The following is a 27,402-nucleotide window of genomic DNA, read 5'->3' on the forward strand; positions in this document are numbered from 1 at the left end:
GGAAGAGTTTCAGCCTGATTGTATCCTCAGATACATTAGGAAAATATAATGTAGCTATAATCTCATCGAACTCTTTCAAATGTAAATATGGACTTTCTGATTCAAGTCCATGGAATTTAGGAAGGAGTTGGATAAATCCTGGCTTGATGTCCATTTGTCCTGTGTTTTCAGGAAAAATCATGCATGAGGGCGTACTCACTCCCGCCAGTTGTAGATAATCTCGTAAAGTACGAGGCGGGGGTGCCTGATGCACCTCATTCTCATCTTGGGTATCCTTCACCCTGGGTGGAAGTAAAGAAGGTTGGTCTTCAGCCATAACTTCAATTAACTCAGGGGATTTCGAGTGGTGTCAAGTCCTGCGATGGATAGTCAACCCCTCAACCAATCCTCCTTCAGTTAAGAGACGTCGAGTGTTGTCACGGGCCCACTGGGGCATGAAACACTCACAGCCCTCAATTAAATTCAAAACCTAATCCTAAGAAAGGGAAAGAAAATCTATAAAGAAAGAGAGAGTTGGAAAGAAATTACCAATTTAGAAACTTATGTCAGGATCCTACAAAACAGGAAAACAAGTTAGTTTTAGAATTCAAATAAAAGTCTACAACTAAAGTTAGTCAAATTCTAATCTTAAATTAATTCTAAACCTAATTAATTTTAGAAAATTGCAACTGTCAGTGCCCGGCAACGGCGCCAAAAACTTGTTCACTCCCCAAGTATAGGGTTGTGATGTAGTAATAAACTCGGTGAGACTGAGGTCGAATCCCAAGGGACTGATACTTGTACGTTATCTGAAACTGGGTAGAAATAGAACTAGCTTAAGATGAAATCTAAATTCAATATAAAGTGATGAATAATGGTGAGAGATTAATTTAAAACTTAAGAGAAATCAGAGACAGGAAACTAGGGATTCAGAGGATCCACTTGTAGAGATCAGGGAGATTTTACGCCTGCTTCAAGAATCATGGAACTTAACTGAACTTACCTGATATAAGTTTCAAGAGATGAAAGGTATAGGAATTAGAATGGATTCCATCACCAAACCATGCCCATGAGACAAAGTAAACAACAGAATTAAACTAATTACCAACCAATCAACATGTTATGAGGGTTAGGAAGGGTACCGTCATCCGACCATGCCTATGAGACTATGGTGAACAACTGGGTTTCCTGACGTCATAAACATGAAAAAATGAAGAAACATGCTCAAAGCCATCACAGACCTGTTGTAATTTTAGTCACAAAAAACCATTAAAAACTGAAAACATTCCCTTACAATCAACCCAATACCAAATCCATTCAGTTTAAACAAGAATTATAGGCATAAAATTCTTCCCATCACTCTACAAGCTTCACCCCTTAGCCCTAGCTAAGGGGTTTAGCCACACATGAATGGGCTGGACCCTTTAGACAAAGTAAATAAACAGAAAAAGAAATAGAAAAGAACAAGAAGGAAAGAAAAGAACAGATATCACTTCCTCCAGCCTCACGTCCAGCCACGTCCAAGCCTCTGCCCTCTCTCCCGCACGTCTCCTCCTTTTTAAAGATGAAAGGCTTCTTCCCGGAGCTACTGTGGAGTCCCAAAGAAATAGGCTGCGGAAGAGGTCTTTACACAGCAAGGTCGGTGCGTATATACCCCTTACGCAGTAAAAATCTTAGCCTCATAATTCCACTTTTCCTGGTAGTTCCTCCAGAAGATCAACGTCTCTTGGGACGTTTTTGAGTGGCCTACACGGTGGACGGATCAGATCAACTGTCTGATCATCACCGAGACCACATCATAGCCCGCAATAGTCGGCGGCGTCCGGATGCGCAACAGGGATGCGAATCCCTTTCGCTGTGGCGCTGGTGGGGCCCAATCCTGGTGTTTCTTGCAGGATCCAATCCGTTCATTGGATTGGACACGAAAATACATTTAGAGATGACGAGGTACGGCTTGAATTCGGTCTGGCCCATCGGGATTTCTACTCTACCATCCATCCTCCGTTTGAATGATATACTCTCGCGATTGCTTGCATGGGACCAAAGGATCTACGTGGTCATGGTCGTGGATATCCTCTGGAGCAGATTATTGGTGCGGATCGATCAGAAAGATCATGATGGTGGCCCACCAAGATGCTCTGTTCGGTCGCTGGCGGACAGCGTGCAAACAGCGGAGTCTGCGCTGCGGTTGGAGAACCCATGTTTGATTCCGCCAGTGAAATCCAGTCCGTCCATTCGGTTTCCCATGAAAAAATAGACAATCATGATCGGTTTTGGATCAGCTTCGTCGAGCCTCACGCCGTTTTGCTTGGCACCATCCAATCCTGCGTTTACACCTCCATGTTCATGTAGCATCCGAGAAAAGCTGGAGGTGAATCAAGGTACGGTCGGTTTGACCTCGTGAATTTACTGAATGGTGTGGATCTTCAAAAAGATGTGATGATGGTGGCCCACCAAGAGTCGTCAGAACTCCCCCTTACGGCTCTCTCACCGCTGGAAAATGGAAGTCGGGTCAGCGCCTGCTGACCGACTTGGTTCACTCCGTGCACGGCGAGTGCATGGCTTCTGTGCACTCCACCTTCATAAAGCGGGTCTCACCTTGATGTATATGCAAAATCCAATCCATCCATCCACTTTTTCACCTCATGTATACCGTTGAAACCAAAATTGGAGCGCATCCAGATATCAGGTGGGTCCCAAATCTCTGTTTTTTGGGATGATCTGGCCATTGGGTCACTTCCGTAGAGATAGAACAGTTGAAATTCGATGTGTACGGTTAATTTATGGTCCTCAGGCCTTGTATGAAGTTTTGAGCTGAACGGGCGGTGGAAACCCCATGATCTTGCATTCTGCCCGACTTTTAGGCTACTTGAGTTTCAATTTCTTGATTTTCGTGGATCCCTGGCGTGTAATTCCGTCGATCTTAGTCCCCTGGAGTCCGTCCTTTGCCTTGGTGATGCTAGAGTGTTAAATCCATGTTTTTAATGTCCTTTCCCGTCTACGCTCGTAGATTCACCTTGCAATAATAACACAATTAAAATATGACGTTAAGCACTATCATGTACGTGAAATCCGGTAATAACTGGGGTCTGATATGTAATATTTGACCCTCAACAGGAAGCCCTGTTGTTCGCCATCGTCTCCTAGGCATGGTCGGATGACAATACCCTTTCTAACCTTCATACATTATTGATTGGTTGGTAATTAGTTTAGTTTTGTTGTTTACTTTGTCTCCTGGACATGGTTTGGTGATGGAATTCATTCTAATTCATACACTTTTCATCTCTTGAAAAACTATATCAAAAGAAGTTCAGTCTTGATTTTCATGGTTACATTCTTCAACTGGAGGAAGATGGGACTCTAAGTCTAGTTGAATACCTGAATCAGGCTTAAGATCTCCCTGATCTCTACAAGTGGATCCTCTGAATCCTTAGTTTCCTTTTCCTGAATTCTTTAACTTTTAGATAATTATCTCACCATTATTCTTTAAATTTATTCGATTTAGATTTCGTCTTAGCCTAGTTCTAGTTCTACTTAGTTTCAGATTACGTACAAGGTTTAGTCCCTTGGGATTCAACCTCGATCTCACCGAGTTTATTACTACATCACAACCCTATACTTGGGGAGTGAACACTTTCTGAGCAGGAGGATAAGATAAGCAATCATGTATTGATGAGGCATTAAGTGGCCCACATGAGGGCGAGATATGTCTTTTCGATTGGGGAGTATCTGGACTCATAGTTTGTGAATCGGTGGCTGAGATAATATATTACTTGCTCTTTTCTTCTTATGTCGTCGTGTTGGCCAAGGACCCACCTGATAACATTGTCGGCTATTAAGATATAGAGTAGGGGTGGTCATCTAGGTACTAGCGGGACTAATACTAGCGGATCTAGTGAGTACTCATTGATTCTATCAAAGGCTTTCTAACTGTCCTCATTCCATTCTTTTGGCACATTTTTACAGAGCAGCTTGAATATGAGCTCACATATGAGTGTGAGTTAGGTAATGAAGTGACTAGTGTACTGGATTCTATACAAGAAGCCTCAAATTTCTTTTTTCGATCTCTGAGGGTTGTTGTGAGAGTCTATGTATACTCCTATCTTGTGTAGGATTGAGTGTAGTGTTTGAATTGGTAAACTTGATTAGGTTCTTGAGTACGACATAAATCTAAGTCCTTATGTAGGCCACCAGACACGAGTGTGTACGTGTTAGTCTTCAAGGGAGCCTTCGACGAGAGTAAACATAAGCCTTTACATTGGGACTGAGGTTTGTGGTGAACTTATAAAAAACCATGTAAGTCTCTAAGCGTGCTAGTCATTGTGTAAGATTATAAAGGCTAGAGGTGAAACTTATTTAAAACCTCCGATAGTGTAATCTGGTATACTCAGGGGTTGAGTGTGTCCGCCTAGAGTGAAGTAAAGAAACTGAACCACTATACATGCTTATGTTTGGGATTGTTTTTGATTACTTGTTTAATTATACTTATGTGTTTAAATATTTAATTATCTATATACATGATTAGATGAATGCTAAGAGTTGATAGGTAGCACATCTCACACACACATGTAAAATATCATATTTATAGACTAGTTCATATGAATATGATTTATAGTCTATGAGATTAGACTATCTATTGGCTTGGAAACCTTATAGTAATTTCCTTAGCTTTAATTGGAGAGTAATTTAAGTAGAGGTAATTATGTGTTAAAGGGTAAAAACTTTATTTAGTCCCCCTTCTAGGATATAGCCATCATTTCTTACATTTGACAAGCTTTTGTGTGTAGTTGCGGTATCCTGTTCCACATAATTTCAATTATGAATTTTGACTTAAATTTCATTCTAGAGCCAACTGACACCTATAAGCGTGTTGTGTCACTACATTTCAGGGAAAAATGACTCCTTACTCAAGTCTCCCATTTTTCAGAAAATTTACTATTTTTAATAAGTTTTATATTGGATGTAACTTTTTATTCATCGAGTTTTAGTATTTTGTGTCTACTTATCATGTCAAGAATCATCATATATAGTTAGATTTGAACTTTTTATTTTTAGTTAAATTTTACTATTTTAGAAAAGTTTCAGTTTATTTACAATATAACTCTTAATTAAAGTTTCGTTTTATTATTTAAAGTTTTATAATCTTGATTGAGATAGAGATTTCATTAAAGTATTTTGAATTTTCTTTACTCTTTTAAATTCAAGAGCCATTGCGCCTTGTCAGTTCAAAATCTTGGTCATTCCAGGAAGACACTGATCTTTCTCTTGATCCCTTCATGCTCTTCCTTACGTCAGCTTCGAACAAGTGTTATCACATGATGAACATAGTGGCCAAATTAGCAGGACAGCTAAAATAGGTGTTGTATACTATTCAGGTCTGAAGAGAGAGGTCTGAGTCTGAAATGACTCGTCTGGTTCCACCAGGGCTCCATCAGAAACGGATTGGCTACTACCCCTGCCACCAGCCCGGTGGCTGGTTACAATGCTCTGTGGGCCCCACCATGATGTATGTGTTTCATCCATTCTGTTCATCTATTTTTATGGATCATTGTAAGGCTTGATCGCAAAATGAGAGGGATATAAATCTCAGGTGGACCACACCACAGGAAAACAATAGTGAGTGATTGGATATCCACCATTAAAATCCACATAAGGCCCACTGTAATGTTTATTTTACATCCAATCTGTTGATTAGGTCATACAGACCCAGATGAAGGGAAAAGAGCAAAGATCAGGTTGATCCAAAACTTTTATGGCCTCAAAAAGTTTTTAATGGTCTACGTTCATTCAGCACTGTTTCCTGTAATGTGGTCCACTTGAGATTGGGATATACCTCATTTTTGGTCTTATAACATAAAATGATCGAGAAAAATAGATGGACGGCATGGATGAAGCACAAACGTCATGTTGGGGCCCACAGAGCACTGACCACCAGCCATTGGCTGGTGGCAGGGGGAGTAGCAATCCGTTTCCGGGCTCCGTCATGTCCGATCCGGTTCTGCACCACGAGTCAGTACTGAAAACAGGAGTGACTCGGCTCTGTTACTGGGTCGTCGGACCCACATGTTGTTTTCTCGTTCTTTCTAAAATTCACCTTTAAATAGTAGTTTGCTGTGAGAAAAGCTTCCATTGGAGATAGTAATGGATAGATCAGTTCATCTTTTCATTCTTTTGCTTTGGTTTCTATGCACTGAAACCATCCAATTCTGTTCTTGCAGTGGAGATTCGAGAGCAGTTTGCATAGAAAGAGAGAGGCAAGCCCTTCTAAAGTTCAAAGAAGGTCTTACAGATCCCGCCAACTTGCTATCTTCATGGGTGGGCCCTGATTGCAGCAGATGGAGAGGAGTCGTCTGCAACAACAGAACAGGGCATGTCGTCAAGCTTGACCTCCGAAACCCACGTCCATTCAACATCAATGACGATTACGACAGGTTGTCTTTGGGTGGTGAGATACTTCCTTCTTTGCTCGAGTCGAGGCATTTGAACTACCTAGACCTGAGCATGAACGATTTCCAAGGGATCGGCATCCCAGACTGGATAGGTTCGTTCAAGAAACTGAAATATCTTAACCTCTCAAGGTCAGGTTTTGGTGGAGCAATCCCTCATCAACTTGGTAATTTGTCGAGCTTGCGTTTTCTTGATCTCAATAACGACCGCAGTGTGCATTCAGATTATTTTCATCCTGAATTGGATGCCAACAATCTTCAATGGCTCTCGCTTCTTTCTTCCTTGCGTTTCCTTGACATGGGACAGGTGAACCTTAGTATGGCAACTGATTGGCTACAAGTAACCAATACTCTTTCTTTATTGGAAGAGTTACGGTTAGCCAATTGCAAACTTCCCAACGTTCCTGCTTCCCTTCCACATGTTAATTTCACTCGTCTTTTCATTCTCGATCTTTCTTCAAACTCCATCGAATCAAAGATGCCTGCTTGGTTGTTTAATTTGAGCAGTCTTCTTTTTCTTGATCTCAGTAATAACATGTTTAATGGAAATCTTCCAGAAAATCTTGGTGATAGGATGCCTGAATTGAATTTCCTGTCTCTTTCTCAGAATCAAATCGAAGGTGGAATCCCTCTCTCTGTGTGTAAAATGAAATATTTAGTAGTTCTTGATCTGTCACAAAATCAGCTATCATCACGAATCCCTAGATGTTGGCATGATTCGATGATAATAATGGTAATGAATTTGGCAAACAATAATCTATCCGGTGAAATTCCTGGCTCAATGGGTTCTTTACTTTTTCTCAAGTCATTGCACTTGAGAAACAATAACCTTTCTGGAGAAGTTCCTTCATCTTTGAAGAATTGCACCAGTTTGGTTTCACTTGATCTTAGTGGCAATCAATTCACTGGAAACATACCTGTTTGGATTGGAGAAAGCCTAACTTCTTTGAGGTTTCTAATGCTTCGGTCGAACATGTTTTATGGAAACATTCCCCCACAGTTATCACTTCTGAGTGCTCTTGACTTCTTGGATCTCGCACAGAATAATCTATCAGGAAACATTCCCAGTAGTTTCAGCAACCTGAGTACCATGGCTGTTGAAAACAGAAAGGTCGGACCTGTTTTGTATGACCTTTCTGGCACTATTGCGAAGATAACAAAGAAAAACAGAACCTCAGTTGTGGTACCAATGATTTTTTTGGACAGCTATCAAGAGGTAATCGGCTTGGATCTTTCAAACAACAATCTATCTGGTGAGATTCCTGAAGAACTTACGGGTCTTTTTGGATTGCGCTTCTTGAATTTATCGGGAAATCATTTGATGGGAATGATACCAGGGAGTATCAGCAGATTACGGGTACTAAAAGTCCTGGATCTGTCAAGAAATCAGATTTCCGGTGTGATTCCTCCTAGCATGGCTCATTTAACTTCCCTAAGTTGGTTGAATCTGTCATACAACAACTTGTCGGGGTGTATTCCACGCAACGGACAATTTTCATCCTTTGGTACCTCATTATTCATTGGCAATTACGATCTCTCTTTTCCTTCACCTGCAAATGACTGCCCCGACTGGCCCGACTACCCCGACAATGGACAACATCAATATCCAAAGGTTGGTAGCAAGGATAGAGAAGAAGAAAGTGCCGATGCTCGTGAAATGATAATGTTTTGTACAAGCATAGAACTGGGATTTGTGGTTGGGTTTTGGGGATTCTGTGGCGTTTTAATCTTCAAGAAACATTGGAGGATTGCCTATTATCGATTCATGGACGACAAGAAAGAAAGTTTCCTATCTACAGTGGAAATAAAGATAGCGAGATTGCAAAGAAGGATATCCAGACAAAAACAAGTAGGCCAAGGGTGAGGAAGATTTGTGAGCATGTTTGATGTAGAACGTTTGTTAACGATGTTTTTACTTTAATTTTCTGAAATATTGAAATTTCCATAAGACTCGTTTGATGCATTACTTTCATAAATAAAATAATAATGTTATTTTCATCTAATAAAATGGTGCAATGCCCAGCAAGAGGCCTTGTTCCGCACAACCCACTATGACATTTACGGCTCCTATGGATAGAAATGCAAATCAGTCGTATTAATAGACAACAGTTTCGCAAAAGCTGTAGAATTGTTGGATGGAATGGAGACGTTTTGGTCCGTATATTGCATCCCAGTGATTTAATAAGGTGGCCCCCGTGAAAATTGGATAGTGCAAGAATCAAGTTGATATAACCATCATGTGAGCCATCGAATATATTGGAAGGGGAGATTTTGACCAAAATGACCTCAAACGCCCAAAAAGAAAGTCCTTCTAAAGTATTCTTTCTATGACTCTAAATACCTTTTAAATTTTTAAGGGAAATTGAACGTACTCACCTTGAAGTTTGGGCAAATTACCTATAACACTACAACACTCCATATATTCCCTAAAGGGCCTTGTGACAACTTTTTTAGTTTGTTTCAGACGAAAATGCCCCTAACTTTAGTTCAATAGTTACACGGTTTTTTAGGGACTAAGAAGTTACATAGTATTTAATGCTAGTAAAGTGATGTGTGCGGAACCCTTTTTGCGCATGGGCAAGGACTAAACTCGTGGGGCCCATATTGATGTATGTGTATAATCCATGCCGTCCATCCTTTTTATCATGTCAATTTAGTGCCAGGTTCTAAATATTAGCCTGATCTAGAGCTTGTGTGAGTTACATAATAGAAAATAATGGTGACAATGGAACCCATTGTTGAAACTTTCCAGGCTCACTGTGATGTTTGTTAGAAGTGGACACTGCCCAAGTCAGGACTTTTTGGGCCCACGCCGAGCTGGCCGACAAGATGGATTGAACGGATCTCCCCATTGTTGGCCTCAGACTATTGTACCAATGACTATCCTTTCATTTGGTAGTAAAGGAAGTGAATATGTAACAACCGCGACCTGGGAAAACTACAACCTTGCCACATTACAATCACGACCCTTACTACATTACAACCACGACCCAGGTATGGGTCGTGGTTGCCATGTTATATGGGTCATGATTTTCATGAGGAAAGGGTCATGGTTGTTATGAGACAGGAGTGTGGTTGGCCCGTTTTTCTTTCTTTCCCAGTGTAATTTGCGCGCGAGAGAGGAAATCAGATTAAGTACTCGATTGGGCACACCTTAAATGTATGTGGTCTATCCACGCCATCCATTCATTTTTCCATCTAATTTAAGGGGTTTAGCCCAAAATTGAAGCATATCCAAAGATCAATTGGAGTATATCACGACCTTAATCTGTAGCCTTCGATCCATTTACACTACCAAAAATAGATCGTGCTTGTCATGGGTCATAGTTGTCATGTTATAAGGGTCATGGTTGTTATGTTATATAGGTCGTAATTATCATGGGTCATGGTTATCATATTATATGGGTCATGGTTGTCATGGTTGTGGGTGTCATGTTATATGGGTCGTGGTTGTTATGTGGTAAGGGTCGTAGTTGTCATGGGTTGTGGTTGTCATGTTATATGGGTCGTGATTGTCATGTTAAATGGGTCGTAGTTATCATGTTATATGGGTCGTGGTTGTCATGTTATATGGGTCGTGGTTGTCATGTTATATGTTAGATCTGTCTTATTTTTCATATCAAGCCTTAAGATGAACTCACCAAATGGATGAAGTTGTCATGTTATATGTTAAATCTGTCTTATTTTTCATATCAAGCCTTAAGATGAACTCACCAAATGGATGAACGGTTTGGATATAACATATACCTCATGATCAGACACACATAACTTGCTGACTTCAATACAGCAACTACATAGCCGGTGTGAGGTACACCAGCCAATCTGCTTCCTCTGATCCACGTCCGTATCCGGGACGGAAATGAATTGGCTACTCCTCGCTGCTAATAGCCCCATGGCTAGTGGTCGATGCTCTGTGGGCCCACTATGATGTATGTGTTACATCCATTTCATTCATCCATTTTTACCGATTATTTTAGAGTTTTATACTAAAAATGAGAGGGATATATATCTCAAGTTGACTACACCACAGGAAAACAATGATAATTGGATAACCACTACCCATGACCACGACCCATATAACAGGATAACTGCGACCCAAAAAACAAGACAACTGCGACTGCGACCCATATAACAGAAAAACTGCGACCCATATAACAGGACAACTGCGAACCATATAACAGGACAACTGCGACCTAAATAACATGACAACCGTGACCACGACCCATATAACAGGATAATTGTGACCTATATAACAGGACAACTGTGAACCATACAACTAAGACCCATATAACACGAAAACTACAATCCATACACCTGCCTGTGAACCATACAACTAAGACCCATATAACATGAAAACTACAATCCATACAACTGCGGCCCAATTGGGTCATGGTTTGCATGGGTCGTAGTTGCCATGTTATATGGGTTGTGGTTGTCATGTTGTATGGATCATGGTTTTTAACGTGTTCAATTTCTTTTATATCAAATCATTGGTATCATAGCTTAAGGCCCACAATGGGGATGTCAGCCAGCTTGTCGTGGGCCCAAAAAGTCCTAACTTAGGTAATTTTCACTTCTAGCAAACATCACAATGAGCCTAGAAACTTTCAACAGTCACCATTATTTTTTGTCGTGGGGCCCACATTGATGTATGTGTATAATCCATGCCGCCCATCCTTCTTGTTGTGTCATTTTAGAACTAGGGCCCAAATATCAGCCTGATCCAGAGCTAGTTTGGGTCACATAATAAAAAATAATGGTGACAATGGAACCTGCTATTGAAACTTTTCAGGCTCACTATGATGTTTGTTAGAAGTGGACACTGCCCAAGTCAAGATTTTTTGGGCCCACGATGAGCAGGCCAATAAGGTGGACGGAACAGATCACCCCATTGTGGGCCTTAGGCTATGTACCAATGGTTATCCATTCATTTGGTAGTAAAGGAAGTAACATGTAACAACTGCGACCCATATAACATGAGAACTACGACCCAAATAGCATGACAACTACGACCCATGACAACCACAACCCATATAACATGAGAACACGACCCATATAACATGAGAACTACGACCCACCACAACTACGACTCATGACAACCATGACCCACCACAACTACGACTCATGACAACCACGACCCATATAACATGACAACCACGATCTATGATAAATTTTGACCATACATCGAGGCCCACATTAATGTATGTGTATAATTTATGCCGCCCATCCTTTTTTCCGTGTCATTTTAGGGCTAGGGCCCAAATATCAGCCTGATCCAGTGCTCGTGTGGGCCACATAATAGAAAATAATGGTGACAGTGGCACCCAAGTCAGGACTTTTTAGACCCACGGCGAGCAGGCCGATAAGGTGGACGGAACGGATCACCCCATTGTGGGCCTTAGGCTATGATACCAATGGTTATCATTTCGTTTGGTAGTAAAGGAAGTGAACATATAACAACCGCGACCTATATCACATGAGAACCACGACCCATATAACATGATAACCACGACCCACGACAACCACGACCCATATAACATGATAACCACGACCCTTACCATATTACAACCACGACTCATATAACATGACAACCACGACCATGACAACCACAACCCATATAACATGACAACCATGACCCATATAACACAACAACCACAACTCATGTAACTTGACAAACATGACACATATAACATGACAACCTCGACCCTTACTACATGACACCCACGATCCATTCCTAAGGCCCACTGTACTGTTTACTTGACATCCAATCGGTTGATTAGGTCATAGAAACACAAATGAAGGGAAAAAACAAAAATCAGCTTGATCCAAAACTTTTATGGCCCCCAAAAAGTTTTTAATGGTCTATGACGCTCATTCAACACTGTTTCCTGTAGTGTGGTCCACTTGAGATTGAGATATACCTTATTTTTGGTCTCGTAAAATAAAATGATCTGGAAAAATATATGGAGGACATGGATGAAACACAAGCATGATGGTGGGGCCCACAAACCACCAAGCGTGGTGGTCCAATTGCCCATTTGGGCTAGAGACGGGCAGGTGGTAGGACGCAATCTGCGTCCATCCCGGAGACGGACGCGGGTTGGATGGAAGCGGATTGGCTGGTGTACCTCACACCAGCTATATAGCTACTGTATTGGCGTTGACATGTTTTGTGGGTCCCATCATGAGGTATGTATTATATCCAAACCATCCATTCATTTGGCGAGCTCATTTTAAGAACTTGGACTAAAAATAAAAAAATATTTAACTATCAAGTGGACCACACTGCAAAAAGCAGTAGGGGATTGAACTTCTACCATTGGAACCTTTTTGGGGTCACCGAAGTCTTGGATCAATATGAAATTTGTTTTTCCTCTTTATTCAGGTCTTTGTGACCTTATGAGTAGATTGGATTGAAAATAAACGTTATGGTGGGCCCTACGAATTGTTTAACGGTGAAAATCATTATCTCCACTGTTATTGGTGGTGTGGTACATATGATCTTTGGATATTGTTCATTTTTTAGATAATGATCTCTAAAAATAGATGAACGGTGTAGATATAATAAATACATCACTGTGGGCCACGTAGCTTTGATCTACTTTGAACCATTTGTACAACTCAGAGCTCGAGGAGCGTCACTACGTCAGTGCTCGTCCTCGCACGACACGTCTCTATAGCAGTAGCAGTAGAGACGGACTGGCTACTCCCCCAGACACGTTACTGGTGGTCGGTCTTTGTGGGCCCCACTATGATGTATTTGTTTCATCCATGCTATTCATCCATTTTTACATATCATTTTTTGGATAATGGTCAAAATGATCTCTAAAAATAGATTAATGGTGTAGATATAATACATCACTGTGGGGCCATGTAACTTTGATATACTTTGAACCGTTCCTACAACTCGGAGCTAGAGGAGCGTCAATGCTCGTCCTCGCATGACACGCACCTAGTGTCCTCACACGACACGTACCTACAGCAGTTATATAGCTAGTGTGGTACACCAGCCAATCCGGTTCCGCGTCCGATGCGGATTATACGGACTCTGGGAACCTAGGTGGGGCCCATTATGATGTTTGTGAGAAATTATCGCCTTCCATCCATTTTGTGAGTTAATTTCAGTACATGATGCGAAAAATGAACCGTATCCAAATCTCAAGTGGGCCGTAATAAAGGAAAATGTGGTTAGGGAAATTCCTATCGTTGAAACCTACCTGGGTTCAATAGTGATGTTTACATGCCATCCATACCGTTAATAACTTCATTCCTACTGGGATGAACTGAAGCCACAAATATTAGCATGTTCAAAACACTTTTGGCCCACGAATACTTTAACTGTGGACGTTCAATTATCATGTTTTTGGCTCACTTTAGCTTTGGAAATGGTTCATTTTTGGCATCATGTCCTAAAATGAACTTACAAAATGGATGGACGAGGAGGATTTCTCACAAACATCACAGTGGGCCCCACTTGAGTTCCTAGCGCAGGAACTTCACGTGAAAGTCTTTCGCCGAATATACAAAGACAAGTTGAGTAGCGAGACTCGCTGCTGAAGTGACGTCACCAATTTCTGTGGGACCCACCATGATATATGTGTTGTATCCACACCATCCATCCGTTTGGAGATTTTATTTTAGGGCACCAGACAAAGAATGAGTTAGATCCAAATCTGTAGTGGACCCCACCACATAAAACAATAAGAAGAGTGACACCCACCGTTGAAACCTTCCTAAGGTCTACTATGATGTTTATATGAGATCCAACGTGTTCATAACTTAAGACAGACATGAAAGAAGGTAAAACACAAATTTCAGATTGATCGAAAACTTTTGTGGCCCTTATAAATTTTTAATGGTGGACGACACTCTCTCCACTGTTTTCTGTTGTGGGGTCCACTCGAGCTTTAGATCTGACTCATTATTTGGTTCATACTCTAAATTTATATCACCAAATGGATGGACAGTGTGGATACAACACATACATCATGGTAGGTCCCACATAACTTGGTGACGTCACGATCCTTACTGCATGACAACCACGATCCATTCGAATGGTCGTGGTTCACATGCACAATGGACTGTGGTTTTCATCTACAAAGGGTCATGGTTGACAACAACGATCCATAGTGAACGTGAACCACTACTATTCGAATGGATCTTGGTTGTCGACGAGTAAGGGTCGTGATTGTAATATATTAAGGTACGTGGTTATCAGGTTGATGTAATTAATAACTTGCTTATTTTTAAATATTAGGGGTCGAGGCCCACCAGTGTGACTTTATTTCCCTCGATGCGGTCCACTCTGGACTCGGATTTGTCTCATTTTGGGCTCATAGCATGAAATAATATGGAGAAGGTGGTGGACGGCGTGGATTAAACATATACATCAAGGTGGGGTCCACGTCACATGGCAAGCTTGACCCTTATGAACCGCACATGTCACATTACAACCACGACCCTTATGAACTGCATACATCACAGTACAACCACGTCCCATATAACATGATAACCACGACTAATATAACATGATAACCATGACCCATGACAATCATGACCCATATAACAACATAACAGTGACCCATATAACAGGACAACTATGATCCATACAACCGTGACCCATATAACAGGCAACTATGACCCATATAACATGACAACTGTGACCTTACATCAACTAGCCCTAAAATGACACGACAAAAAGGATGGGCGGCATGGATTATACACATACATCAATGTGGGCCTCGATGTATGGTCAAATTCTCAGGTCGTAGTTGTAATGCAGTATGGGTCATGCTTGTAAGGTGGTAAGGGTCATAGTTTTTATGGGTCGCAGTTGTCATGTTATATGGGTCGTGGTTGTCATGGGTCGTAGTTGTCATGGATCATGGTTGTCATGGATCGTAGTTATCATGTTATATGGGTCATGGTTCTCATGTTATATGAGTCATGATTGTCATACTATATGGGTTGTGGTTGTCATGTTATATGGGACGTGGTTGTAATGTGGTAGGGGTCGTAGTTGGTATGGGTCGTGGTTGTTATGTTATATGGGTCGTGGTTGTTGTAGTTATCATGTTATATGGATCATGGTTCTCATGTGTCATGGGTCGCAGTTGTTACATGTTCACTTCCTTTACTACCAAATAAAAGGATGGCCATTGGTATAATAGCCTAAGGCCCACGATGGGGTGATCCGTTCCATCCACCTTATCGGCCCGCTCGCCGTGGGCCCAACAAATCCTGACTTGGGCAATGTCCACTTCTAACAAACATCACAATGAGCCTGGAAAGTTTCAAGAATGGGTGCCACTATCACAATTATTTTTTATTATGTGGCCCACACGAGCATTGGATTAGGCTGATATTTGGGCCATAGCCCGAAAATGACACGGTAAAAAGGATGGGCGGCATGGATTATACACATACATCAATGTGGGCCCCACGAGTTTGGTCCTTGCCCATGCAAAAAAAAAGTGTTCTGTACACATGACTTTATTGGCATTAAATACCACTAACTTCTTATTCCCTAGAAAACCATAGAACTACTGAAACAAGGACAAGGGCATTTTGGTCCAAGTAATTTTCAGAAGCTTGTCAGAAGGCCACAACCACGACCCATATAATATGACAACCTCAACCCTTGCTACATGAGAACCACGATCCATTCGAAGGGTCATGGTTCACATACACAATGGATTGTGGTTTCATCCACAAAGGGTCGCGGTTGATATTTGACCCTACCCTTAAAATGACATAACAAAAAGGATGGGCGGCATGCATTATTCACATACATCAATGTGGGCCCATTTGGGTCGTGGTTTGCATGAGTCGTAGTTGCCATGTTATATGGGTCGTGGTTGTCATGTTGCATGGTTCGTGGTTTGCAACATGTTCACTTCCTTTTCTACCAAACCATTGGTACCATAGCTTAAGGCCCACAATGGGGTGATCCAATCCATCCACCTTGTCGGCTAGCTCAATGTGGGCCCAAAATGTCCTGATTTGGGTAGTATCCACTTCTAACAAGCATCACTGTGAGCTTGGAAAGTTTCTATAATCACCATTATTTTTTATTTTGTGGCCCACACGAGCACCGGATTAGGCTGATATTTGGGTCTTACTCTTAAAATGACACGACAAAAAGGATGGGCAGCATAAATTATATACATACATCAATGTGGGCCCATATGAGTCATTTGCATGGGTCGTAGTTGTCATATAACATGACAACCACGACCCATATAACATGACAACCGCAGCCCATATAATATGACAATCGCGACTCATATCACATGACAACCACGACCCATATAATATGATAACTACGACCCATTTAACATGACAATCATGACCCATTTAACATGACAATCACAACCCATGACAACTACAACCCTTACCATATAACAATCACGACCCATATAACATGACAACCACAACCATGACAACCACGATCCATATAACATGACAACCAGGACCCATGATAACTACGACCTATATAACGTAATAACCATGACCCATATAACATGACAACTACGACCCATGACAACCACGATCCATTTTTGGTAGTGTAAATTGATCGAAGGCTACAGATTAAGGTTATGGTATACTCCAATTGATCTTTGGATATGCTTCAATTTTGGGCTAAACCCCTTAAATTAGATGGAAAAATAGATGGATGGCGTAGATAGACCACATACATTTAAGGTGGGCCTAACTGAGTGCTCAATCTGATTTCCTCTCTCACGCGCAACTTATACTGGGAAAGAAAGAAAAACAAGCCCGTGGTTCACGACAACCACGACCCTTTCCTCATGAAAACCACAAACCATATAACATGGCAACCACGACCCATACCTGGGTCGTGGTTGTAATGTGGTAAGGGTCGTGATTGTAATGTAATAAGAGTCGGAGTTCTCATGTTATATGGGTCGTAGTTTTTCCAGGTCGCGGTTGTTATATCTTCAATATGTTCACTTCCTTTACTACCAAATGAAAGGATAGCCATTGGTACAATAGTCTGAGGCCAACAATGGGGAGATCCGTTCCGTTCATCTTGTCGACGAGCTCAGTGTGGGCCCAAAAAAGTCCTAACTTGAGAAGTGTCCACTTCTAACAAACATCATGGTGAGCCTGGAAAGTTTCAACAATGGGTTCCATTGTAACCATTATTTTCTATTATATGACCCACAAGAGCTCTGGATCAGGCTGATATTTAGGCCCTAGCCCTAAAATGACACGGTAAAAAGGATGGACGTCATGGATTATACACATACATCAATATGGGCTCCACGAGTTTAGTCATTGCCCGCATGTAAAAAGGGTTCCATACACATCACTTTATTGGCATTAAATACTATGTAACTTCTTAGTCCCTAGAAAACCGTGCAACTACTGAACCAAGGTCAGGGGCATTTTTGTCCGAAACAAACTCCAAAAGCTGTCAGAAGGCCCTTTAGGGAATATATGGAGTGTTGTAGTGTTCTAGGTAATTTGCCCAAACTTCGAGGCAAGTACCGTCAATTTCCCAATTTTTAAAGAGACGAAACTGCCCTACCTTGAGCACTATGCCAATCAACCAAGAGTACAAAAGGAGATGCGAATTTCTTTATGTAAAGTTACTCAACCTAAGTGGGGCCACCCTGATATTTGTAAGAAATCCACCCCATCCATCTAGTTTTAAAGCTCATTTTAGGACATGCGACCAAAAATGATCTGGATCCAAGACTCAAGTGGGCCATATGAGAGGGAAAACTGGGGAACGAAAGTGGGCCCATTTGAGTCTTGGATCTGTCTCATCTCCTAAAATGACCTTGCAAAACATATGGATGAGGAAGATTTCTCACAAACATCATGGTGGGCCCCACCTAGGTTGCCAGGGGGCGAGGGTAGGACGCAATTCCGTCGGCAGGAGAGAAGGGGAGCAGATTAGGTGAAACCCATCCTCACCTAATACGATACGTACCATGGGGCCTACCTTGACGTATATATTTTGCATCCACACTGTCCATCCATTTCTTCCTACCATTTTAGGGCAATGTCTCAAAAACGAATCAGATCTAATAATTAAGTGGACCATACCATAGGCAACAGTGGTTATGGAACATCCTACCATTAAAAGCTTCTTAAGAGAAACCTTAATGTTTCCATATTCTTTATTTTCCATCCAATCTGTTAATAAGGTCATATAAGCTAAGATGAAGGGAAGAAATAAATATTATCTTGATCCAAAACTTTTATGGCCTATTAATGCTCAATCACCACTGTTTCTTATAGTATATGTGGTCCACCCGATAATTTGATATGCTTTATTTTGAAATTGCACGTGGCGGGCCCACGGGCTATATATGCGAAAGTTTGGCGGATCTATGGAATGAATGGTTATACACACAATTGCTTATTTAAAATAATTTTCAATTAAATCTAAATAAGTCAATTAACTCTAAGGCTTCCAAGCCAATAGAGGGTCGTACATGTATGTGTGGGATATGATAACTATTTAAATCCTAACATTTATCTAATCATGCATACCTATAATTTAACTAAACAATCACATAAGCATAATTAGAAATATGTTTAAATGACAATCCTAAACACAAACATGTATAGTGGTTCGATTTCCCTACTCTACTCCCAGAGGATATACTCCCCCTATCAGAGATTTTAAATCAGGTTCACCTTTAACGTTTATAGGCTTACACAAGGACCTTAGTCCTACACAAGAATCTCTCTAGCGTACACTCCCACTGAAGCCTTCTATAAGAGACTTTAGTTAGTTTTCTATTGATTAACCAACAACATAGGTCCTATTCCAAGGACCTACGTTTAATCCCCGTCGAATGCTCTCATAGAGACTAACACATACACACTCGTGTCTAATGAATTTAGCCATACACAAGAACCTATGTCCTACAAAAGAACCCATCGAGTTTAGGTTATAAACTCTTACCCTTAATCCTACACAAGGAAAGAGAACATGGATTCACTAATTGACAATTGCTTGTCAAATTGTGCCCATTTAATGCGTTGTGCTTGAGTTGCTTCTTCAAACCTCTCTCATGCTTGAATCCACTTTACAATTGCTCCAACGATTGTTGATGCCAATGTCTGCCAATGCTTTAGCTCCTACAGTCATTTGCATTGCATATGATGTGCCAATGAGGTGACTAAGACATAGGAAGTTGGTGAAATATCTCATAACTAATGGAAGGTTGTAATACTAGGGGATTCACCTAGATAGGTCTTTTGAGAAGAATTTAAAAAAAAAAAATTGATATATCAATAGTGGTTGGGTCTAATCTCTAAAACATGGAGGAGTTCAAACACATCTTTAAGGTGGAGGTTGGAATTCTCATTAAAATGTTAATCTCAAGGACAATAACTTTGAATGCATTGGTTTAGAAGCTTAAGATGAGGAATATGAACATAGAATCACCTAGGCTTCTATTGCACCAAAAATCCATAAAAATGCCCAAAGTTTATATGCCTGTTATAAAATAACCAAACTCCAACAGTTAAAAAATGGGTAGAAAATGGCCGGTTTGATTGATCAATCCAAGCCTTCGATCGATCAAACTCCCTTTCGATCGATTGGACGATGCATTGATCGATCGGGCAATCCATCGATCAATCGTCAAAATCCAGCATTTAGAGAATTTGTAGCTAGTCGATTTAGGCCTTGTTCGATCGCACAAGACAGATTGATCGAGATAAATCGAGGATCGATCACCAATGAGTTTGTTGTTTTTGGACACTTTGGTTTAATAGCAGCTCTCTAAGCATATTCAATTAGGGCTCTTGATGCTAAAGGATGATCAATCAAAGGTTTTACCTATAAGGCCATGACTATCTAAAGGTTCAAGAGTTATTTTAGGTCAACATCAAAGTCATTAAGATACCTCATTTACATGTTCTTCACTTCCTTGATGCTCTAGTGTTCATGTGTCTTTAGTCTTCAGCTTACAAGGGCTCAACTGACTCCATGACATATAGATGTACATGATTGACAAACAAGGTACACAAATCAGTAAACTAACATGACTGAGGTAGTATGGTTAAGGACTTGGTTTGCTACTTCCTAAACTAATTACATGCTTTGGTCACGATCTTGATGGTGTGGTTCATCCACTAGTGGTGGTTTGAGACCTACATGGTTTTGTTTTCGATAATACGGTGGATTCCCGAGGAAAGGTTGCCCACCGAGTACACCCTAGTTTCCTTCTTCAGTAAAAATATTCCTAACATCCCATTCTGTTTGTCTAAACTTAGCTGGTGGCAAAAGATTCCGTAATTTCTATATTGGAGGAGGCATATTCCTTTGTAGAAGAGGTACTTGCAGTGTTGGCGGTATTGGCGCCAGATTTCTGACATAACCAATATTAACACGTTGTTGAGGTATTGTAGGTGTTCTTTCGACAAACATGGCCATCATTTGGTTCATACTTTCGGAAATACTATCCATCCAACTCCTAAGAGTTTAAACTTAAACTCATGATTGTATGGCTTGAATTCATGACTGCTCAACAATATATTGCATATCAAACATTCTGGTCGACAAAATCTTAAGATGATCAACTTGAGATGAGGATGCCCTATCTAAGTTTAGTGGAAAGGGTACTAGATTTAGTAGCAAACTTAACTCCACAAGTGCTTAACAAACCTATCTTCGGCTCATCATTGCACAAGATTAATGCATCGATAAGTATACATGTAATCCAATTTCGACTGAGCATGCCAAAATTTTTGGCACTTGCCAAAATTGTTGCACGGCTGGTGCACAATGAATTTTATGGCAACCAAGTAGTTTGTAGTCTCATCGGGGCATGCAAAAAATGTTGGCACTTACCAAAATTGTCGAAAGGCCGGTGAACAATGAATTATATGGCAACCATAGTCTAACCAAGTGTGCCAAAAATGTTGGACACTCACCAAAATTATTGCACGGCGATGCATAATGAATTTTTATGGCAACTAAATAGTTTATAGTCACAACGGGCATGCCAAAATGTTGAACGCTCGCCAAAATTGTTATATGACTTGTGCACAATGAATTTTTATGGCAACCAAATAGTTTGTATTCCCACCGAGAGTGGCAAAAATGTTCGAATCTCATTAAATTGTTGTGCGGTTAGTACACAATAAATTTTTATGACAACCAAATAGTTTGTAGTCTTACCGGGCATGCTAAAAATGTTAGACACTCAATTTGCTTTCTGTCAATGTACGTGGGCGTGCCAGAATCAATAAAGTGGCTTGATCTAAACTGATCAACTCAGACCCTAAGCGTCGAATTAAACAGATACACCCAATATGAACGTATATGGCCAGATTCTGAGAAGATCAGTCGCTTACTCAGCCACTTACAAAATTTTATAACAATTGGGCGATAATCAAAAGATAGGTTTCTCCACTGAAGATGAGTTGCTTTGTGCCTTCCACAAGAAAGGACTTTTAAAATACCAGTGCAATCAAACAAAAGGAAAAACTCACAATCGGTCACTAAGAGCAATTGTAAGAATGCGTCTTTTGAAAGAATAACATGATATTGGATAGAGAACAAATCGAGCATACGAGAGTAAATTTGGATTAAAACTAGAGATTACAGCTAAGAATTACCACTACTCCTAGGATAAGCTTATATAAAAGATAATTTGAAATATTTTTTGGTTGTTGTTGGATTGGTTGATTTTTTTGTTGTTGGATTTCTCTATTATTTTATAGAGTTATGTTCCAATTTGCTCTTTCAGCTTCTTCAATTACTGCAATGGTTATAGTAGTCAAAAAGCCTCTTTTTAGATCATTCTCTTGTCCAAATATTTCTCTTGTTATGTTTCCCTTTTTTTTATTGTTCTTCATTTATCGTTCAAACGTTATTATTTTTATCACCTTTTTTTATCTTGAATTGCTTGACCATGTCTGTCTCTCCTCTTGATCGCATGTCGCATCGACATTCTTGATTGTGTTTCTCTCTCCTCTCAATTGCATGCCGCATTAGGATTCTCCACCACATTTTTCTCTCCGCTCGACTGCCTGCCGCATCTGAATTCTCAATCGTGTTCCTCTCTCCCCTCGACCAGGTGCGACACCTAAATTTCAAATTTCTCGACCGCTCGACCGCACGTGACAGAAACAGGGTATAAGCTAACTCATTTTCAGGCTAGATTGTCATGCCGGCTGAATTGTATGTGTTCATCTCCCTTCCCGTCCATCTGGCTATCCATCAAGATTGACTCTGATGGGTAGGACAGAGGATGGTCAGTATTGATCATAGTAGTAGGTCTGGTGGTAAAAAAAACTTTATGTCAACTTTTTCTTTGGCTGAAGAGCTGCATGTAGTTATGACACACTAATAGTTTAAAATGGCAAAAGTGCCAATGTGGTGGTAAAATGGGCAAACGGATTTCGTCCTACCCCTCCTTCCACAGAATTAGTCCAAGTAGCATCTCTGTGGGGGCCATTGTGATGTATGGGTTTTATCATGCCGTTCATCCATTTTTCTAGATCATTTAAGGGTGTGAGCCCCAAAAATGAGGCAGATCCAAGGCTTAAGTGAACCACGCAGTTGAAATTGAATGCCCACCATTAAAAGCTTTTTAACAGAAGTAGCTAATGTTTGCTTCTTCTTCTTTTTTTTTTCTCTTTATCTAGATCCATCGTGACCTTATGAACAAGTTAAATGGAAAATAAACATTGCAGTGGACCCTAAGGAAGGTTGCAATAATGGGTTCCATTATCATCACTACTTCATGTCATGTGGTCCACTTGGGCCTTCACTACAAGAAATTGGCCTTTTACTGATGAACTTATGTCCGACGAAATCAATTTAGTCGATAAACATGACTTTCCCCGATGAAATCATATTTTGTTGATAAAAAATTCCCGCCACGACCATTTATGTTTCCGCCACCATTTACAATGATAGCCTGAAAACTTTTCTCGACAATATTATGTATCATCGATGAAAACTATTTTCCCGACGATCAATTTCGTAGGTAAATATGACTTTCCCCGACAAAATCATATTTCGTCGGCAAAAGATTTCCACCACAACCAAATATGTTCCTGCCACCATTTACAACGACGGCCTGGAAACTTTTCCTGACGACATTATGTATCATTGGTGAAAACTATTTTCCCAATGATCAATTTCGTTGGTAAACATGACTTTCCCCGATGAAATCATATTTCGTCAGCAAAAGATTCCGCCACGACCAAATATGTTACTGCCACCATTTACAATGACGGCCTGAAAACTTTTCTCGACGACATTATGTATCGTCACTGAAAACTATTTTCTCGACGATTATTTCGTCAGTAGATGTAATTTTTCTCGACGAATCAAATAGTTCATCGACAAAAGATCCCTTGGTGTCCTTTACGATGACGGAGAGGTTATTTTTACTGATGTCATACAATATCGTCGGTAAAGGATCTTTTTACCGACGAAAAAAAAAGTCGATAAAGGAGATTTTTACCGACGAAATAGATAAGTTGTCAGATAAAATGAACGGTGGACATATTATTTCACTTTGTGTGATTGATCATGAATGTTGAGTTGTAATTTTTGTTTTTGGATGTAGCTAATAAATATATTTAAAAACATATGTACCGAAAAAAATTTGTTGGTAAATGAGCTTTTTACCAACTTATTGACCTCACAAGAACCTAAGAATTAATGTTAGTAAGTTTTGTGGGCCCCATCATGATGTGTGTCGAACATCAACACGATGCATTTGATGTGTCCCCTTTAAGTTATAAGATATCTCAAAAACCATCCGTATACGAAACTCAGGTGGGCCATACCATCTAAAACCATGTGATGACATCCTAAAAAATATAAAAGCACTTGGTGGGGCCGACATGAGTTTTGGATGCGATTGAAACTTGGTCTGACCCCTCATCCAAGTGGGACACACATAATGAGTGGGTTGGATATATGAATCACATTTAGGCAAGCCCAATATATGATTATGAATGTTTTAAGGAAACCCCTCTCCACTCCATTTAAGTGACTTACTAATTACCCTTAGCATATTGAGTAAACTCTGTGGGGTCCACCATTATTTATTTATTTTATCCACTCCGTTCATCTATGTTAACAGATAATTTGAGGTCTAAAGAACAAAAAGGACCACACCACAGGAAATAGTGTGATTGAACCTCAACCATGAAAAATTCTTAGATGCCTTAGAAGTTTTGAATCAAGCTGATGTTTGTGTTTTCTCTTCATTCATATCTTTTTGATATTATGAACAAGTTGGATGACAAATAAACATTACTGTGGGCCCAAGGAAGGTATCAACGGTGGAAATCATTATTCCACATTGTTTCGTGTGGCATGGTCTACTTGAGTTTTGGATTTACCGAAAATTTGGGATTAACCCACACCGTTCATCCATTTTTCGAGATCATTTTAGAGAATTATCCAAAAAACGAATCATATCCAAAGATTAAATGGACCGTACCACAAATAAGGAGAACAGATTGGCTACTCCCCGCGACACCAACCAATGGCTGGTGGTCAGTGCTCTGTGGGCCCCACCATAATGTATGTGTTTCATCCATGCCATCCATCTATTTTCAAAGATCATCTTACGGCATGAGACCAAAAATGAGGTATATCCCAATCTGAAATGGACCACATTACATGAAACAGTGTTGAATGAGCGTCAACCGTTAAAAACATTTTACGGCCATAAAAGTTTTGGATCGAGATGATTTTTGTTTTTCCCCTTCATCTAGGCTAGTATGACCTAATAAACAGATTGGATGTCAAATAAATAGTACAGTGGGCCTTAGGAGGATTTTAATGATGGATATCCAATCACTATTGTTTTCATGTGGTGTGGTCCACCTGAGATTTATATACCTCTCATTTCTTGAATAAATTCCTAAAATGATCTTTAAAAATGGATGAACGTAATGGATGAAATACATATATCATGGTGGGGCCCACAGAGCACCGACCACCAGCCACAGGGCTGGTGTCGGGGGGAGTAGCGAGACTAGCTATTGAAGTGACATCAGCAAGTTCCATGGGCCCCACCATGATGTATGTATTGTATCCACACCTTCCATCCATTTGGAGAGATCATTTTAAGGCAATATGCAAAGAATGAGTTATATCCAAAGCTCCAGTGGAACCCAACACATAAAATAATGGGACAACAACGACCACCATTAAAAACTTCTAAAGACCACAAAAGTTTTAGATCAAGCTGATATTTGTGTTTTCCCTTGTTTCATGTCTTTTTTTTACTTTTGAACAGGTTGGATTTCAAATAAACATTAATCACTCCCCCTGCTGTTTTCTGTGGTGGGGTCCACTATAGATATTTATCTGCCTCGTTCTTTGGCTCATGACTTAAAATGATATCTCAATGGATGGACGGTGTGGATATAATACATACATCATAGTGGGGCCCACATCTCTCTCTCTCTCTCTCTCTCTCTCTCTGAAGCTCGGTTGAAGGATAGCTCATTGACGACCGTGAGGTATCTCTCTCTCTCTCTCTCTCTCTCTCTCTCTCTCTCTCTCTCTCTCAATCTCAATCTCAATACTGATTTAGGGATTTGGGGATTTAGCAATTTGTGGATTCCTGATTCGATGTGGACCCTCATTTAGGGATTTGGGGATTTTATGACGCATTACTTCACATTGTTGAGAATTTGGGGATTCTAGGGATTTGGGGCTTGGGGATTTTAGGGATTTGGGGGTTTTAGGGATTTGGCACACACGTGAGAGATCCAATCTGATCATCAGATGGTACTCACCATGTTGAGGAGTTATTTGATACTCCGGCTGATGCTTGATATGCAAGCATTTAGAAATTGTACAAAAGGCATGCATTCACTCACATGGGTTTTCTTGGGTTTGCTAACAAGAGGATTTGTCGCTCATGGATCAGCTCATTAGTGAAGGAATATGACTTGGCCTGATCCTGATCTGGCAACATTTCCTTCTTTTATTATTATTATTATTATTATTTATAATTGATAGATTATCTGGCACTATATTCTCACTGTTTGTACACTTCTTAAGTTTTTAATTTTCCTCTATTTTAATTTATTTTACCTTTTTTAGTTTCATACATTTGCAATTAGTTCTTTTTAGTTGACTGGGTCAAAACAATTCGCGGATAAATCAGCTAAATCATCATGCTCTGGTCTACGTCATGAGGGCAAACAGTCATATGGAGTGATGTGTTAAAGATTGTGCTTTGTATGATCCTTTTTTTTCCCTGAGGTGGTATCTGCGATTTTGTCAAAAGAAAAGAAAAAGAAAAGCAGGGATCCAAAGACAAAAGCAAAGGGGATTTGATGAGGTAATGATATGGGTGTAATTAATGAGGTTATTAAATAGAATGGATCATAAAAAATGAAAACAAGATATCAAATCATAATGGCTATGGCTCATATATTGATAGATGCATAAACTAATATAGGTACTAGAGAACTTTACCATGGGGTTTGTATTTCTCAATTCTCATAGATCACTATCCAAAGGGTAATCAGATGTTTGAGGCATAGTATCTGATTCCTTATAAAATTATAATGCCTTTGCCTAGAGATAGGAAAATGACTACATTATCCATACTATGGATCCATAGGGTTTTTGGTACATTAACTATTTTAGGATTTTTCTTGAATTTGGATTTCTGTGGCTAAATTGGTATTATTGCCTAGTCCTGTGGCCCAATAAATTTAAAGAATCAGTACAATTATGAATGAAAGGCTGAAATGATAGCATTGTTACTCTTATTGCTGGTGTGGAACGGCTGCTTCAATGTATGAATGAAGAGGGGAGTCATACTCAACTTATTCTCTTGCCTTTCAACAAAATGATGGAAAGAAGCGGGAGACTAAAGCCTTCTATTTTATATTGTCTAAAGATGCATGAGATGGCCAAGAAGATTCTGTTTGTCGTACAGCTTTGTGACAACCAAAGACTAAAAGCCTATTGGTCCATGAAAGCAATATT

At 40.1% G+C, this 27,402-nt stretch overlaps 1 protein-coding gene across 1 annotated transcript; it reads left to right on the forward strand.

Annotated features, from left to right (window-relative positions):
• The first annotated feature begins 6,040 nt into the window (after positions 1–6,040).
• On the forward strand, positions 6,041–8,403 carry LOC131230816 (receptor-like protein EIX1). Its single transcript, XM_058226814.1, has 2 exons — positions 6,041–6,082; positions 6,198–8,403. The coding sequence occupies exon 2, from the start codon at positions 6,481–6,483 to the stop codon at positions 8,287–8,289; it is 1,809 nt and encodes a 602-aa protein (XP_058082797.1). The 5' UTR covers positions 6,041–6,082; positions 6,198–6,480; the 3' UTR covers positions 8,290–8,403.
• The last annotated feature ends 18,999 nt before the right edge of the window (positions 8,404–27,402 follow it).

Source organism: Magnolia sinica, chromosome 17, assembly GCF_029962835.1.
Source record: "Magnolia sinica isolate HGM2019 chromosome 17, MsV1, whole genome shotgun sequence".
NCBI lineage: Eukaryota > Viridiplantae > Streptophyta > Magnoliopsida > Magnoliales > Magnoliaceae > Magnolia > Magnolia sinica.